General features: G+C 38.3%; 1 protein-coding gene across 1 annotated transcript; it reads right to left on the reverse strand.

Annotated features, from left to right (window-relative positions):
* Positions 1-2743: 2743 nt before the first annotated feature.
* LOC131154344 (probable calcium-binding protein CML25) lies at positions 2744-3858 on the reverse strand. The gene has a single exon (XM_058107047.1). The coding sequence runs from the start codon at positions 3538-3540 to the stop codon at positions 2968-2970; it is 573 nt and encodes a 190-aa protein (XP_057963030.1). The 5' UTR covers positions 3541-3858; the 3' UTR covers positions 2744-2967.
* Positions 3859-18623: the final 14765 nt, after the last annotated feature.

Here is an 18623-nt window from a genome sequence, read left to right on the forward strand (position 1 = left end):
AAGTCAATAGGAACATTCATAAGGGGGGACAATTATTAAATTTCTATAAACCCCCCCCCCCTCTGGCATAAATGCCCTTAAATTAGTCATAGCCCCCATAAACGCAATAATGCACCCATAAATGCTAAATTGAAGGAGGGTCAACCTCCACCATTATAAGAGAGTACTTCGAGAGGAGTAGGTATCTCATTCTTACTCACTTTTTTAATATTGTTGCAATCTGAAGCCTCTCATAGTTCCTAACTCTGTTGCAATCCAAAGCCTCCCACAGTTCCTAACTTAAGCATTGAAGTGATCCCCTAGAGTACACCCCAAGTCCTCCAAGTCATTTATGTTTGGTTCTTTTGAAGTGGTCGCGATCAAAGAATGATTCACAAAAGTTGTTCGATTTTTGGCAGCAACACAACCTAATCAGTAAGTCCATTTCTAATAGGGCATCGTCGAACCATAAGACTCCTCGCTTTGCGAGGGTAAGAAGAGGGTCATCACAGTGTACTTAGCCTTATCCCTACTTTTATGCAGAAAGATTGTTTCCTTAGACTCAAACCCATGACCAACTGGTCACAAAGGAGCAACCTTACTATTGATCCAAGGCCCGCCCTCTAGTAAGTCCATTTGTAAAATGTAATTTTCCTTGCAGAATGGGCATTATTCCTACTCTTACTCCATTAAGGAAAACTTATATGTTGATTTTAAGAAAATGTGGGTACTAAAGGGGACCGAATTTATTTCACAATTGCACACTACAAGGGTTTGGACTCCAAGACAAAAACTAATATATATAGACCCTAGAAATATTTGGTGTCAAAAGTTATTGGTTGATTTTTGCAGGTTTACTTGAAGCCAAAATCCTATTCAAGCAATGGTTCTTGGATAGGGTTGAGAACCACTCCTAGTTTCTTATGCTCATGAAGGAAGCATGACTTCATAGAATATGATATAAGTACTATCATTAGCACAAGTACAATTGGCATGAATTCTTCTTTTGTGATTTTTACTTGCTAGAAGACTAAAGCATAATTTTCTTAATATTAGTCAATTGTATGATAGAGGTTCTTTTGTGATTTTTGACTCAAATGCTTGCAAAATTATGAATTAAGATAAATAATCAAACTATCTTTGTTTCCAAAAGATAAGAAATTGTTTATGTATTTTGATTTGAATGATTTGATTGATCAAAATGTGAAACGCCTATATGTTGCCAAAGATGAATCTTAGTTTTAGCGTCATAGAGTAGGACATTGTAGCATCATACTATTTCCAAACTCCTCATACATGACCTTGTAAATAATTCCTAAGATTAAATTTGAATTGAAAAAAAAATTGTGAACCACATTAAAGGAATTCCTAAGACTCTCTCTCTCCTTTTGTCTCCTTCTCCCAAAACCTCTTTTACCCTCTAAAGACTTGAAAATATCAATTTAATTAATGTACTACAGACTCAAACTTGGAGATACAATAAAAAGCAAATCAAAATTAATACTTAATTATTTTTATTTGGTAAAATAGTCATTAAATAAAAAAATTTTAAAAAGGAAGAAAAAAAAAAAATAAGGAAGAGAGAAAACATGCACATGCATACACAAACAAGGAATACGTGTGGAGAAATATTAAATTAAATTAATGGAGGAGAAGGGGGTAGCCTTCCTCCACCATGCGAGAAAGCAATATTAAATTAACTAACATTGAATGGCAGCTAGCAAAGAACACATGTAGAGAAATCTATTATTATTATTACAACTACTACTATTAATACCTTTTCATAAAATTGAAGGACCACTTAAATTATGAAAGATTATCAATACTTTTTATAAAGAGCCTAACATATGAATTTCCATTTATTTTAAAAAATATTAATCCTCTTTTGAAGAGTGTTTAAGAAAGAGTTTTGTTCTATTTTAAAATTTTCAATTAAACCACGACGAAACCTCCTGATTTGTTAAAGTTGATTTGTTAAAGTTTATATATGTAAGTTTTCTTGCATTAAAAAAATATAGACGATGCATTTGGAAGTTTAAATTTTTGGGACATCGAAATTGAATTTAGGTCGATTTGAACCAATTCAAATTCAAGACTTCTTCAAACATAAGGAGATTTAGATTTGTAAAATTAGGAGAAAAAAATGAGTTAATACAATTTTAAAATATGCTTTGTTGATTTTTAAAACTGAAGTCGTCTATGCTTCTTTTATATGTATATATAGATTCCATGGTTAGAGTTGAATTTTTCCCAAATAAGCTCTATTCCAAATTCAATGGTTCATATTTCTAAATTCTGAAAAAGACAAAAACAGAAACCCTATTGCCATGAAAATCAGCGTCAAAGATCTTTGAACAGAGATGCAGTTTCCAAGCCCTACGGTAATGCCGGCAAGTACTTCCAACCTTAAAGAATGAAGCGAAAGAGACGTGAGCCCCCCATTGAAGCCTTTGTTTGTTTTTTCCTTCTTTTTTATTTTGTTCTGTTTCGAACTGTATCATCTTCAAATGCTTTGAAAAGGACAATTAATCTACAATCCCAATCCAATCCTCGTTTTTTTTAGAAAAAAAAAATTAAAAATTAAAAATTTGTTCTTCGAAGGATTCAAACGCATATGTATACGTTAACCTGAACCACTAAATCAAAGTTCTGATTCAGAGACAATCAATTTTTTGTTCACATCTAAACACAAGGATTAATGGAGAATCAAAACGCATTGCAGAATGAGAGACAATCTAAAAAGGAAAGAGAAACAAACGTCAAATTAGAATAACAGGATTCAATTTCATTGGAAACCACGCGCAGAACCTGAAAATATACAGAATCTTTCATGAACAGTTAATACCAGTAACCAATCTTAACAGACGCTTCAGAGGAAGAGAGAAGAAATCAAGAAGACTGAAGAAAAACAAATGGAAAAGTCTGTCTTTAGGGGACTAATGGGGAAATTTAAAATGCGGAAAATAAAGGCGAAGAAAGAACCAAACATCATTCCACATTCACAGCGCGTCTCTCGGACTCCAACGTATCGAAGCGCGACCCCGTCATCATCATGATCTTGAACTCTTCGAAGCTGATCGTGCCGTCTCCGTCGCAATCGGCGCCGCTGATCATCTTCCGGCACTCGGCGATCGAGCAGTCGTCGCCGAGACTCCGCATGACCTCCTGCAACTCCTCCGCCGAAATCGATCCGTTGCCGTCGATGTCGTACACCGAGAACGCGTCCTTCAGATTTTCTAGGGCTTCGTCGAAATCGACCCCCTTCGTGTTCAATTCGATGAACTCGTCCAGATCAATGCACCCATCGCCGTCCGCATCGAACTCGACGATCATCTTGTGAACCTCTTCCTCCGACGACGGCTGCCCCAAACTCCCCATAATCGATCCCAACTCCGACGACGAGATTTTCCCGTCTCCGTTCACGTCGAATTTCTTGAACACCAGCTCGAGCTCTTCAATATGGGATCTCAAACTCGCGGACTCGGATCCCGATCCGACCGGCGTGTTGTTGGCGGACGAGTTGGATTTCTTCTTCCGGGAGAAGAAAGATCGAAAACCCATGATCGAAAGGTGCTGGTACTTGAAATTGAGAATCGTAGAGAAAAAACCAACGAGTTTATGAAGTAGAAATTAAAAAAAAAAACAGGCTCGCGATCCGAGAGAGAGAGAGAGAGGATTGCGCTTATGGACTGGAGAGCGAATAAGGAATGAAGAATGGAGATGAGGAAGGGCAAGAATTATAGAGGGAGATGAGATTGGGATTTGGGCAAAAAGAAGATCTTTTCTGTTGTGAAAATATTCATTGTTGCCATATTTGGAGGGTGCAGTTTGTGCCGGCCTGTGTCCTTCGCCTGCACGGCGTGATTGGGTACTGGCCGTTCCGTACGGTTTGGTCAGGTGACCGCTCACGTGTCCCCCAATTTCATTTTTTGTTTTTCTTGTTTTCTTTTCTGTTATGCTCACCGCCATAAAGTTTTTTTTTTTTTTAATAATACTAATAATTAAGAAATAAGTTAATTTTAGGTTATGTCGTTATGATGGAGTTTTTTCCTGTTTTATTATTATTTTATAATAAAATATAAAATAATATTCTACTTGGAAAAATTTTTCCAATTTAATGTTGCGAATTTAAAAGGTCAGACATTCTCATTATGAAGCGTGGCATGTCAGGAAGCAAATCTCGCAGTACCATGCTGCGAGATTTGCAGGGGGAATAAATCGGCAGCTGAAGCGTGGCAAGCTGGTTAATTAATTTCGCAAAACGAAACTGCGAGATTTACAGCGGAAATGGATCGTGAGCGGATACCTGGCAAATCTCGCAACTTGGTCCTGCGAGATTTGCTTCAGCCCTTCAAATGCCATTTCTCCTTCAATTTTTTGCGAGCAGAGAGACAGAGGAGACTTGAAGAGCAGAGAGGGCAGTGGCCGAATGAGTGCAGGTGAGCGTTGGCTCACCAAACGTTGCTCGTGAAAGTTGAGGAGAAACATATAAAATGGACAATGGAGGTAACTTTATTTTAAAACTTATCATCTGTTCTTTAATTCAAATTTGTATTTTTTTATTGAAGAAATTGTTTGATTAATGAGATCGTTAGTGTGGCTGATAAATTAGTTAGGCTGATTGAAGGCATCATTTATAAACACCCAAATTGAGGTTAGGGTTTTTTTTTTTGTTAATATTTTACTTCATTTCACGTGTTATATGTAATGTAATTGATATCTGTAATCTAGTATTTTAAATATGGTATTTGAAAAAAAATGAATTATTGATTAGATTTTAATTTAAAATGAATCATTGTTTGGATTGATATTGTGAGTTTGGACTTTGTATTTAATTTACATTATAATTGTTTTGTTTTTTTGTCCAATTGCCTGAATGGTGGTCTAGATGCTGACATATAGAATAGAACAGAGACTGATGGATTTAGTTGTGGAAATATATTTTGTGTTTCTAAAATATTTACAAAAAAATCAGCTAAATTTTCAATTTATATTAAATGATTATTTTTTAGATTAAATGATTATTTTTTTAAAAATGCATATGATAATAAATAGTCAAGAGAATCCAAAAAAAAATTACAAGAAGTGAAATATAGTTTAAAAATTTTAAAATGTTTAACCTCCCTGATTTGGGAAGATCGTGATAACATTTAAAATTTAAAATTAATTTTGAATTTTGAATAAATTAATTTTCTAACTTGACTTTATTTTTAGCCAAATTTATTACTATAGAGCAGAGATTATCCTATTATTTAGTTTTTTTTTTCTTAGCCACCCCAGATGGTGGTAACATAAAGGCATTTATGTTAATGTAAAAACACCAATGCACTAAATTTTCGAAATTTACTTAATCCTTGAGTCTCATCTCCTCGCCACCAGTTGTACAGGCGGAGTACGTGTTCGGTCCGTCAGCACCGTATACGCCTTCGTCGGGAGCTGATATTGCAGGATCGTCCAGTAGACAGGCTGACACCCCTTCTAACTCTACTGTCACCCCATCGTTGTCATTTTTATTGGACGACATTTTCGATAGGGAGGAATTTGGTTAGTTATCGGCTCCTTTGGCTCTTGGGTTATAAATACAAGTTATTAGACTTGTACTAACATGGTTTTGAAGGTTGTTGATCATTCTTAGTGAAAAACATCTTTTTATACCAAAACCTAAGCACCTAACACTTTGCATTATTGTTCTTCATTCACAAGTGCTCATTCTTTCTTGCTCTTTAATTGTGTTTGATTCATTACTTGAAAGATAATGTGAGATTTGTTTTGTATTTAATATTTGCTTATTTAAGGAGCATCATATTGTATTTATATCATCTTCTTGTAAATGTTCTTGGTGAACCGTTTGGTGAAGGTTCTTTGTAAACCGAAGAGGCTCTTTGTGAGCGGGTAGAGATTTGTTCCCGAGTGAAGGCTCTTTATGAGTATGGTAGGGATTTGATCCCAAGTTGTAAGGCTTCTCCGCCGGTGAAGGAGTTCCTTAGTGGATTGTGGAGTCTTTTGGTTGGTCCCAAGGCGTGGACGTGGGCTTGGTGTTAAAGCACGTAAAAATACCGGTATTAATTTTCTCTACCCTTCCCTTCATTTTTTTTGTCTTGTGCATGATTTACATTTACTTATATTGTGATATAATTTTTTGTATCTTGCCAAGAGTTTTTATTTTGTAGAGAAATACGCATTCCGCAAAAAGAGTCTATTCACCCCCCTCTAGACTATATACTCTGGGGGCTGGGACAACTAACAAGTGGTATTTGAGCGAGGTGCTTGTATTTTCGGAGTAAAATCCAGATCGTAAAAGATCAAATGGAGTATTCGGTGAGCACCTCTTCATATGGACGATCCATTTATCAACTACCGATGTTCAACGGTTCAAACTACCACGCATGGAAAAATCAAATGTCCGTGTTCATTCAAGCATACAACTTGGATTTTTGAAAGATCATCTCCAAAGGAAACTTCTCAATCACAAAGAAAAATGAGGATATTCCAAAGACTTTATTGGAACAATCATCAAGCGAAAAAAGGTTAGTTGAACTAAATTTTAAAGCAAAACATATTATTCTTTGTGGTTTAAATGATGATGTACATAGTCTTATTTGCGAATGTCAAACCGCAAAAGAAATGTGAGATGTACTTGAAAACATCTATGGAAACACATCACAAAATGAACAATCAAAAATGTGCATGCTAGTTAGAGGATATGAAATATTTAAATTAAATGACGATGAAGAAATTTCATCCATGCTCACTCGGTTCACACAATTCATAAACAATTTAAAAGCACATGGTATAGTTTTTTCATTGAACGATTATATTCAAAAAATTCTTCAATATTTACCTAAGTCATCAATAACCATTGAAGAAGTTAGAAATCTAGAAAAACCTAAGATAGAAAATGGTCTTATCTTAAATACACTTTGTGCTTATCACCAAAAAATAGGTGAGGATGATATTGCATTTTTTACAAGAAAACTTAATAAAATCTTAAGCAAAAGAATGCAAAAAAAATAAAAAGAAGAGTCATGCATTGAATGTTGTAATTGTACTAACTCTAGGCATGACATGATAAATTGCCCCTTAAATCAAAATGAAGAAAATTTTCTAAATGGGCATCATAATGCCATAAATGGTGTTACTTGGGATCAAATCGATGGATTAGCCACCAATGATGAAAATGAGAAAGAAACACATCCTTGCTTTATTGCTAACGAACAAGAAGATGAAGTAAGTTCATATGAGGAGGATTATGCACCTTCATATGATGAAATTATAAATAGTTGTGTTAAATTATTTGATGAATTACTTTTAGTAAAAAGGAAGAATACAAATATTGAGAAAGAACTTGCTTTGTCAAAACAAATGAAATTTTCTTTAAAAGAAGAAAATGAATCTCTTAAAAGGAAAAATAAAGAGTGTTTTTTTAAATTCTCAAAAAGAGCATGAAACTTTGAAAGAAAAGATAGAAAATTTGGAAGGAAAATTGTCAAAATCTAAAGGCAAGGAACCTTACCTTTGTTTTATCTTGAAAGAAGAAAATTGCTCTTTAAAAAGGGAAAATGAGGAGCTTATGGAAAAAGTTCAAAAAGACCATGAAATTCTTCAAGGGGGAGTTGGAATTTTGAAAAATAAAATTGAAAATGTTTTGAAAGAAAATACTTTCTTGAAAAACAAAGTTGAAAATCATGGTAAAATCATAAGAGGAAAAAGAAAACACAAATAAATTCTTGGGAGTTAAAAGAAATAACTTTTCGAAAAAGAATTTGAAATCCTCTTGTAAATCACACAGTCATGCCTCAACAAGTAAAAATAATGCAATTATGTCAAGACCCTCACATGAAAACAAGATTTGTTTATTTTGTGAAAGAAATGGTCATATTAGATATTTTTGCCCATTTAGAGGAGCTAGAGGTAAAGAAAGAAAAATCAAATAGGTTGTAAAGAAAACCAACCCCTTGGGACCAAAGGAGGAATGTGTACTAAAAAGGAAACACATGAGCTATTTGAATTGTTTCCTTAGGACCTAGGATTAGGAAATAGGTTTATGTAGATTTAAACCCCACCTAGGTAAAAGTATTTGATGAGCTCAAAGTGAAAAATCCCAAATTTTGAATTGTTTAAATTACTTTGTTGTGAACTTTTGAAAATCATGTCAATATTGATGAATTCAAATTATAAAACCAATGTGATGTTTTAATTGTATATGTCATTATCAATTGGTTTCTTTTTGAAAATATTGGCTATTGTTTATAGGATAAATAGTATATGCTCCTAGCTCATTAAATGGAAATACCTTGTTTTTCTCATATAAGTTACTAAGGTTTTGAATTTAAGTTCAGAGGCATGCTATGATAGGTAAATTCATCTCTTATGGAAAAGAGATGTATTTCTTAGTCACATAATTCGTTTTGATGATATATGCTCTTATTTGAATACATAATAGAATATCTAAACATAACATTCATGAATTGAATTTTAGTAAAAATAATCATAACAACAAGTGGCATTCTAAAATGAAGCATTTATTTGTAATATCATATGTTTGAGGAATACCTTCCCATTAGTGGCATATTAGAACATGTCTCTTATTTTCTAAGAGCATTGTCAAATAAAGCCAAGTTAATTAAAAAGGTATATCTTCCTCCTTATACTTTATCTCATGTCATGATTCATGATTTACATCTTGTGTTAAATTCATTATTGAATCATGAGTTATATTTGCATGCTATCTTATGAAATATCTTAAAAGAAATTTTTTTTTACTCATAAGATTCTTGTTAGGTTATAAGGGGTAATAGTGTTTTAAATGCTTAAATAGTGTTTTGTGCTTAAAATTTTAAATTTTAGTATACATTATTATTATACTAAGAACCTTAGGAAAATCAAGCCAATGTGGGAACTTTAGTGAAACATCCATGATGTGCCTAAAATATATCAGCTAATATGAGGAGGTCAACGCCTAGTCATTGCCCCCCAAGTCAGACCTTTTGGCAAGAGCAATCAACTCCCACCCAATAAAGAGGGGGAGAGATCCATGCCAGCGCCTTAAATGATCAGAGTGATACACGCAGGCACTTTATGACCCGAGAGCAATTCATGCCCCCGCACCATAAAGACAATTCAACCCGAGGGTCAACTCTAGCCGCTATAAGAAGGGACGTGGGGAAAACGCCAAGGTAAGTCATTCGACACCCATTATTATTGTTGCCTTTAGCCTCTCTAAAGCATTTCATTACTTAGGCATCAGAGCGATCCCTCGGAGTACACCCCAGGTCCTCCAAGCCTTTCTTCCTTTTCCTTTTTTCAGGTCAACGGAAGTCGAAAGAGCAGTCCCTCTGATTTTATCCCGCAACAGTTGGTGCCGTCTGTGGGAAATTGCTTTTGAGAGGTGATCATCTTGCTTTCGACCTCCGACATTCAAACCATGCCAACCACACGCAGTTTTAGCTCTAGTCCTGCTGCCAAAAAAGAGTCGCCCTAGTCCATTCACTCCACACCCGCGTAACCATCGGAGGTCACTGGGGAAGAATTCCTTACTTTTCAAAATAAAATGGAGGATATGTTCAATGTGCTCTTACTGCAAAAGAGTCAGGAAGGGTATGTCCCCCATCAATAAATGGTGAGTCCCAACGCAACCAAGAAGGCAGATAAGCCAAAGGAGGGTGAGGATAAAACCTACCTCACCAAGAAGGTAGAAGACACGAATAGCATAGGAGTCAACCAACAAAGATAAATGGAACTGGAAGAAAGGATTAAGAAAATAGACCAAATAGGGAAAATGATGAAAGAAGGCAAGACCCACCCCTTCTATGGGGAAGCATCCCTAAGATCCTCGGAGCCACCATTCACCAAAGAAGTGATGGAGGTTCCACTGCTGAGTAAATTCAAGATGCCAACTTTTGAAAGGTACGAGGGTCTTTCCGATCTAATCGACCATTTGGACACCTTCAGGGTGTTGATGCAGTTGCAAGGCGCTCCTAACACCATCATGTGCCAAGCTTTCGCAGCAACCCTTAAAGGTAGTGCTAGGGATTGGTACTATAACCTACGACCCGGATCGATTGGTTCCTTCTTGGAGATGGAATAGCTGTTCACCGGCCACTTCCTCAGTAGTCAGAGAATCGTCAAAACATCAGCCTATCTAATGAGCATGGTCTAGGGAGAGAGGGAGACGCTAAAGAAGTTCATGCATCACTTCAACACTATGACCCTAGAGATCTGCAACCTAGACATAGGGGTGGCTTTGGCAGCTTTGACCACAGCCCTTCAGCCCAGAAACTTCTTGTACTCTTAGGGGAAGAAGCCACCGCCTGATATGGGAGAATTGATGGCTCGAGCACAGAAGTACATCAACCTCGAAGAAATGATGGACACCAAGGGAAATCACATCGAGCTGAAAAGGAAAGGTAATAGTCGGGAGATGGGAGAACCCTCTAGACGAACTAAGAGACAGGAGAACAATATGCTGCTCACCAGCTCTAAGACGAGAGGGCAGTCCAGTAAGTTCTCTACCTATACACCTCTAAACGCACTGCGGTCTGATGTGTTGGTGCATATAAGGAAGAAGGACTATGTCTCGTAGCCTGAACCTATGCGAACCCTTTCATATAAACGCAACATATCCAAGTTCTGTCAATTCCATAGGAATCATGGGCACGATACAGAGGAGTGTATTCAACTAAAGAATGAGATTGAAGCTTTGATCAAAAGGGTATACCTGTCGAGATTCATAAAGAAGGAAGATCGGCAAGGGGAACCTTGCGAATAGAAGAGACCCAATGGGGATGAGAAGGAAGAATAAATCATATGGGAAATCGCGGTGATTTTTGGAGGATCCACTAGTGGCAAAGACAGCGAAAGAGCTTGTAAAAGATATGCTAAGCAGGTACTCTCAACGGAGAAAGGGGAACCAAGCGGCAAAAGGAACAAACAAGATGATGTTATCATATTTAACAGCGGAGACGAAGAAGGAGTGCAACAACCACACGACGACGCACTAGTACTCTCCCTATTGGTGGCAAATTACAAAGTAAGACGTGTATTGATAGATAATGGGAGCTCAGCCAACGTTATGTTCTGTTTAGCGCTCGAAGAAATGAAAATTGGTAAGGAATGACTCAAACCAATCTCAACCCCCCTAGTCGGGTTCAGTGGGGACGTAGTTCATCTCATGGGAACAATCACCCTACCAGTAACAATGGGGATGACCCCACAACAAGTTACTTCACTTATGGAATTTCTGGTGGTCGACCGGCCATTAGTATACAACATCATACTAGGCCGCCCCTTGCTTAATGCGATCCGAGCAATAACATCAACGTACCACCTCAAGATGAAATTTCCTATTCCACACGGGACTGGGGTGGTCAAGGGAGATCAAGCAGCGGCTCAGAACTACTACATAATGGCCCTAAAAGGGAAGATGGAAGCACGGGAAACCTTAACTATGGAAGACCTAGAAGTGAGGGGGGGAATACCCCAAAATCAGCACAGTGGATGAAGACATCAAACGTATACCCCTAAAAGGCAACCAAGAGAGGTGCGTGCAGATCGAGAGCCACCTACCTGACACCTTGACAGCAGAACTAAGCGAGCTTCTAGGCAAATTCGCAGACGTGTTCGCCTGGTCGACCGAAGATATGCTGGGTATTGACCCTGCAATCATAGAGCATAGGTTACAAGTTGACCCCAACCACTAGCCTGTAAAATAGAAGAAAAGAAGCTTCGCGATTGAGCGAATCAAGGTAATTGATGAAGAGTTGACGAAGCTAGTGCAAGCCAAGTTTGTCAAGGAGGTTAAATATCCGGAGTGGTTAAGCAACGTGGTTCTAGTAAGGAATCCAAATGGAAAAAGGCGCACCTGCACAGATTTCACAGACCTAAATAAGGCATGTTCGATGGATAGTTTCCCTCTCCCCCGAATTAATTAGCTGGTGGATTTGACCTCCGAGCATGAACTTCTCAGCTTTATGGATGCCTGCTCGGAATACAATTAAATCTCAATGCATCGAGCTAATGAAGAGAAAACCTCCTTTACCATCGAGAGAGGGCTATATTGTTACCGAGTAATGCCCTTCGAATTAAAAAATGCAGGGGCCATATACCAAAGATTGGTGAATAGGATATTTAAAGATCAACTCGGAAAAACGATGGAGGGATACGTACACGACATGGTAGTGAAAAGTTTAAAAGCGGAGGAGCACTACAAAGATCTGAGGGAGACGTTTGATCTGTTGCGCAGGTACCAAATGAAACTAAACCCTTCAAAGTGCTTGTTTAGTGTTTCTGCAGGAAAATTTCTTAGGTTTATGGTGATGCACAGAGGGATAGAAGCCAACCTGGACAAAATAAGGGCGCTGCTAAAAATGGAGGCCCCACGGACGAAGAAGGAGATCCAAATCTTAATAGGAAGGATAGCCTTCCTCAGCAGATTTGTCTCCTGCTCAGGAGACAAAGGCCTACCCTTCTTCAAGGCATTAAGGAAGAAATGAGGATTTGAATGGAGGGAGGAGCAGAATAGAGCCTTCTAACAGCTTAAATAGTATCTTGGCTCTCCACCTCTACTAACCAAGGCGAAGACGGGAGAAGACCTCTACTTATATATAGCTTCGATGACAAATGTGGTCAGCTCGGTCCTAGTTCGAGAAGAAGGTAGGCAACACAGACCCATATACTACACTAACAAGGTGCTGAGTGGAGCCAAGAAGAATTATAGTACGGCTGAAAAGGAGAAGACAGACAAGTACAATCAAAAAGCATGAATACCTGGTACGTGGTGTGTTTGATCTTCATTGAAAGGACGTCGGGAAGAGAATATTAAGCCTAGAAAAATCTTTTACATGAACCTCCTTACATAGTGCAGGGGCGAAACGGGTTGGCTCGTGAAAAATACCCTTATTAAAAACCACCGAGACTGGGGGATGCACTGCTACAACGTCCTCCGCAAAAGGAGCCTCACTCTCGCCTACAGCGGTCGCTTCCCTCTAAGATGACTCTCCTTCGAGCTCCCTTCTCTTCTTCTTACTCTTGCTCACCCTTTGTTTTTTAGCTTCTCCCATGAGAGATTCCTACTTGTTAAACTTCATATCTGCAAAGGTAGAAGAGGAGGTAAGAATTCCAAAAACAACAGAAACATCTTGATATATATACATTATAAGATCAAAGGCAAGACAAGACTTGGAGAAATGGGGTTGATCCCCTACTGCACAAGGACTCGCTCCTTGAGCAGCTCCTCATGAGGGACTATCCCCTACTGACCAAGGGCTCAGAGCTCTTTTAGGATGACCTACTCGCAGGGAGAGAGCATCGGATGTAATGACCTGCTTAATTTCCATAGATTTGTTTTCCATAATATAATAAAAACATAATCCACCTGAACTCGTGGGTACCAGGGATATAACAGAAATACAAAATGGAAACCTACACAGCAGGAAATACAAAAATCATAATAACTCATAACACCATACACAATATCATCCCTCATAATACCAGAGTTACTACATCCATTATATACACATCCCAAATAAGAAAGACCTGAGGACATTTCCCACAAAATCCAACCATCTCCACCAAAACTTACCCTTCAGAGAGGGCAGATCCATGTACAATATCAGCAGAGCTTTACCCGCTCTCTTATCAGGGGCTCCTGAAATGTTTATGAAATTCGGGGTGAGACACCTCTTAGTAAGGGAAATAAATTAATACTAGTGTGTGGCAACACGAGTATTTATGTGTTCTATATAAAATCATACATAAACATATCAGTATAACAATCTGTATCATATCTGGGAAACATATATTTTCAAATCATTGTAGAACATACATGATTTTCATAAATATAATTCATCTCGTATAACATAATATGAAAAAAATCCTGGTAGGTTAGCTGGTTGTTGTCATATATTACCCCCACATGACTGGGTTGTGTGGCCTGAAGGCAGGACTTGACAATGGTTGGCCGACCACTGCCAAGTCAAGAGTACAGTCTGTAAATCCAATGGGTCTGCCAGACCTGGTCCGTACACCAGGGATGCTCATACGCTTCTTAAAACCACATCGACCATCCAATCTCACACCACTCCGTACAGCTGCATTAACACAAATATCATGATAAATCACAAACACATAGCATCAATATCGTGCAAGTGCTAGCCTAAACCAAGTCAACTGGGTTCTAATAACATATAGCATATACTAAAACTGAGATACATGGATATTTCATACCATTAATTATCAAATCAATCATATCATTTTGCATGTATACATATATCATGAAAATCATCGGCCTGTACACCGGTATTTCACATTTTACCATAGTTCGGCCCATACGTCAACAAATCATATCCATAGCTCAGTTCGCACACTGGAAAATCATATCCATAGCTCGTCCCGTATGCCGGTAAATCATATACATAACTCAGCCCATACGCTAGCAAATCATATACATAGCTCAGCCCGTGCGCCGGCAAATCATATACATAGTACGGCCTATACGCTGGCAAAACATATCCATAACACGGCCCGTACGTCGAAAAACATATAAAAATCTCAGCTCGTACGCCGGTTTTCCATTATAAAAATCCATATCTTTATCATATTCCCAAAAAATAGTATTTCATAATAATTTCCACTCATGCCACACGAAACAGTTTTTTCATATATTTCACATACCATCATTTTCAGCAGTATTTCCCAAATATAAAACATATATAAATATATTTATTTTCCTGAAATCAAATGATGTAATAACATACATACATTTTCATAAAATAACTAGCTTAGTTTATCCCCTTACCTGATTCCTGAAAAGCCCTCAAGAGAAATACTCCTGCACCCGTAGGGTTCCCTGCTCAACACCCCGAAAACGACATTTCTTAGAACTAAAGTTTAGTATTTCTACGCGTACTACGCTTTCTACAACTATCAAATAGCCAAATACTGAGTAGAAAGTCTTACCCTGAATCTGAGATGGTTTCCAACTCAGCCCCACTAACGATCCACTCCAGCAGATTTGAAGAGAACTCTCCCAAGAGTGTCGTGGTGGCTTCAGATCGTCAAACTGGCTTAAATCCAGCCCAGAAACTTAGAAAGAAGGAGGAAAAAGCGAAGGGGGAGAGAGAGAGTGAATTTTGAGGCCAAAATAAGCTGAAAAATCGTGTTTAACACTATTTATACACTGGCCTTCGTCGACGAGCCACATAATCTCATCGACGAGGCCAAGAAGAAGACTCGTCGACGAACTCTCTCCTCATCAACGAAATTCAGAATCACCAAAAACCCTCTCTCGGTATTTTCTCACCGACGAGACACATCCTCTTCGACGAGCCCAATAGGCCTGCTACCCCTTTCTTTATCCCTTCCAATTTCTATTTCCTCCCTCTCTAATTTTATTTAAATATTATAATTATTCGAGTCACTACATCAGATGTATATAATGCACCCAAGCTAGAAGAAAAAGAAGAAATAGGTAAGCAATAGGTACCTACACACAACCCTTGCATACGTAATAATTAAATAAAGTGAAGAGAATGTCACCATCAAGAGGAGCAGACCAAACATGAGAGCTAGTATAATTCAACTCCATGGATACAAAGAAATACTAGGACTTCCAATTGTGTATGGAAAAGATGCTCGGAGTAAAGAGTTTATAGCCAGGCAAAGAGCTGAAGTAGCATAGTTCCTTCTCCACAGAGTGCGTTCTCATTTGGAAGCAACTCTGAATGAGAGGCACCGAGGGCTAATGACTTTGTCTGAGCAGGAGAACTTCAAACCACACTAGAGTAAGGTAGGAGTTCGAAACAAGCTCTGAGGGGGCTATGCGATAAAAACGTAATACATCATAAATGAAAGGGGGAAAAGAAAGTCTAAGACCTAAGTCCAAGTAGTCCGTATACAAACAGAGCTCACTGGGGCTAGGATCAAGTGCCGACTCTGAGCTACTGGGCAACCTAATACTAATGTTTGCGGGAATAGCAAAAAAGTACCAAACATTTTGTATATTGGAGGAGGACAGATCACACCGAGCGTTCTTTACTATGACCGGAGCCCTCACTGGGTCCGATGAAGAATCCATCACAAAATCGAAGTTTAGAGAAAACGAAACAAGCAATTAATGCAAACGAATCAAACAAGTGAGCTTCCCACAAAAACAAGGAAGACATTGTACTAAATATGATCAAACTGATAGACTTTGCATAAAAACACGATAGACACTATGCAAAAACAAATCAAAAAGGCAAACTTTTAATAAAAACAGCGAAGAACATAAAGAACAAGGCAAATATACAATGCCACACATAAGCAGAAAAAAAAAAGAAAAAAAAAAAACCATGGAAAGGGCAGAAGGAGAGCATATCTAGCAGAAATAAGGAACCCTTTGGGTGAGATGATAAGCGAATGAAGGAGCTCATGCCTTTATAGAGAAAAGCCAGCACGAATCCCCGAGGAAGTTGGCATCTCAATGAGGCAGCAATGCAGAACCCGGGTGTGCGTCTCGAGAGAAAAGAAATAAAAAATACCCGTACATACGTTGACATGGGGCTAATTCCAAGAATTTGTGACTTCCTGAGGTACGACCGATTTGATGTGCACTTATTACACACTTGTAGGACGGAAAAGGTCACAAAAATATTGCAACGTCGCTTCAAAAGTGGTCAGACTAACAGCCTCATAAATGAGCATAGCCCATTAGGTAGATGATGACCAATTGATGAGCACGACTCGTGAGGTTCGGCAACCGCCCATCAAATGAACACAGCTCATTAAGCAGATGAGGCCCAACTAACGAGAATGACCCGTGAGGTGAAATGACATGCTTATCTTATCATATATCAAACCACCACGGTCTGCTATCCCTACTTCAGATTCAGGAACTTCTCTATCTTAGCTTCCCTGGACAAGGATAGGAAATACCTGTCGAATAATGTCTCCTTAAACCGCTCCCATGTCATATCTTCATGTACTGTCCTCTACTGCTCTAAGAGTTTCACCGCCATCCACCATCTCTCGGGCTCTCCAATCAGTCTATAGGTAGCAAACAATACCCTCTATTCCTCTGTACACTGCAGCACTGCAAAGACTTTTTCGATCTCCTACACCCAGTTTTCAACGACTGTAGGTTCAGTTCCTTCTGAGAAAGCTGGAGGATTCATCTTAATGAATTTCTCGATAGAGCTATCATGGCCTGCAGATGAACCACCCGACTCCCTAGAATTCCTAGCAATTTTCGTCATAACCTATTGTGCCATGTTGCTTAAAACTGCATCTGAATCATTGCCCACAGTGCCTGAGGGTCCACCACCCTCATTCCCACTTGTATGGGCACTACTGCCACCGGGGTCCATCCTGAAAAAAAAAAAAAAAAAACTTAACTCAGAACCCCTATCACCATAACATATCATCCAACTAATAATATATCCCCATTTAATTCATCTCTTCTGGTCTTAATTCAAGGTTCAATCCTACAACCTAGATACCTAACCCGACGATAGTTTACCATAACTTTCTTGAAATCGTTGCCCTAAGAAAATTACACAAACCACCATGGAAGTCCTGCATCTAGACTACAAAACCAGACCTCAAATCCCCTTATCCTATACTCTGGTATTATTACTGCTGCATTCTAAAGTCTACAGAACCTAGTATCCTAGGCTCTGATACCAAATTGTAATGACCTACTTATCTTATCATATATCAAAACATAATCAATAACAAAGTCAACCTGAACCCGTGGGTAACGGGGACACACCTGATATTCACAACGGAAACCTAAGCAGCAGTAAATGTAAATCACATTCTCAAACCATAAAATACATAATACCAAAGTCAACTAAATCCCAAAATACTGTGTTTATATACAATCTCCTAAAAATACAAAAATGTCACTAGGATCGCACATCAAAATCTCCTGATCCTAGTTCAGACCCTCTTAGTAGGGTAGTACCACACTATCTTAACGGCGGCCTCGATCCGCTGATCTTTTTGAGTTTCTTGAAAATTATTTAAGTTCAGGGGCGAGACACTTCTCAGTAAGGGAAAATACACTAAATATAGTCGTGTGGCAACATGAATATTTGATGCAATTATACATCTACAGTACATTCCATATACTTGAAAACATTCATCATAACATACTGAATAATCTTATACTTTCGTACTTTCTGATAAATCATACAGTTCATAAAATGTCTGATATAGCTAATAATACTGAAAATTCACCCAAGATGTATAGCTAGCTGATGTCATGTGTTACCCCTTATGACGGGTTGTGCAGCCCAAAGGCGGGACATGACAATGGCTGGCCGAGCACTGCCATGTCAAAAATGTCTGTAAGTACGATGGGCTTGCCACACCCTGGTTCGGACTGCCAGGTGGACGTCTACAACTCTACACTGAAAGCCACATCGACTTTTTATCTCCCACCCCTTCGTGGGGTGGTTAGCACAAATTTGAACATAGTAATATGATTTATATAGCTACGGTACCGTGCTCCTATAATTGAACTGAACTATCATCTAGGTTTTGATAATACATAATACATGATAATATATAGTTTACCGTAAATAGATTGATAGCATTTTCTGTAATAGCGTAAATACATACGACCTAGCGCCGTTTACTTTCATAACTGTGGTCTCGCGCTAAAA

The sequence above is a fragment of the Malania oleifera genome, chromosome 4 (genome assembly GCF_029873635.1).
Source record: "Malania oleifera isolate guangnan ecotype guangnan chromosome 4, ASM2987363v1, whole genome shotgun sequence".
NCBI lineage: Eukaryota > Viridiplantae > Streptophyta > Magnoliopsida > Santalales > Ximeniaceae > Malania > Malania oleifera.

Coding starts and splice junctions, on each gene's coding strand:
- LOC131154344 (XM_058107047.1), bottom strand. CDS start 3,540: ATGGGTTTTCGATCTTTCTTCTCCCGGAAGAAGAAATCCAACTCGTCC.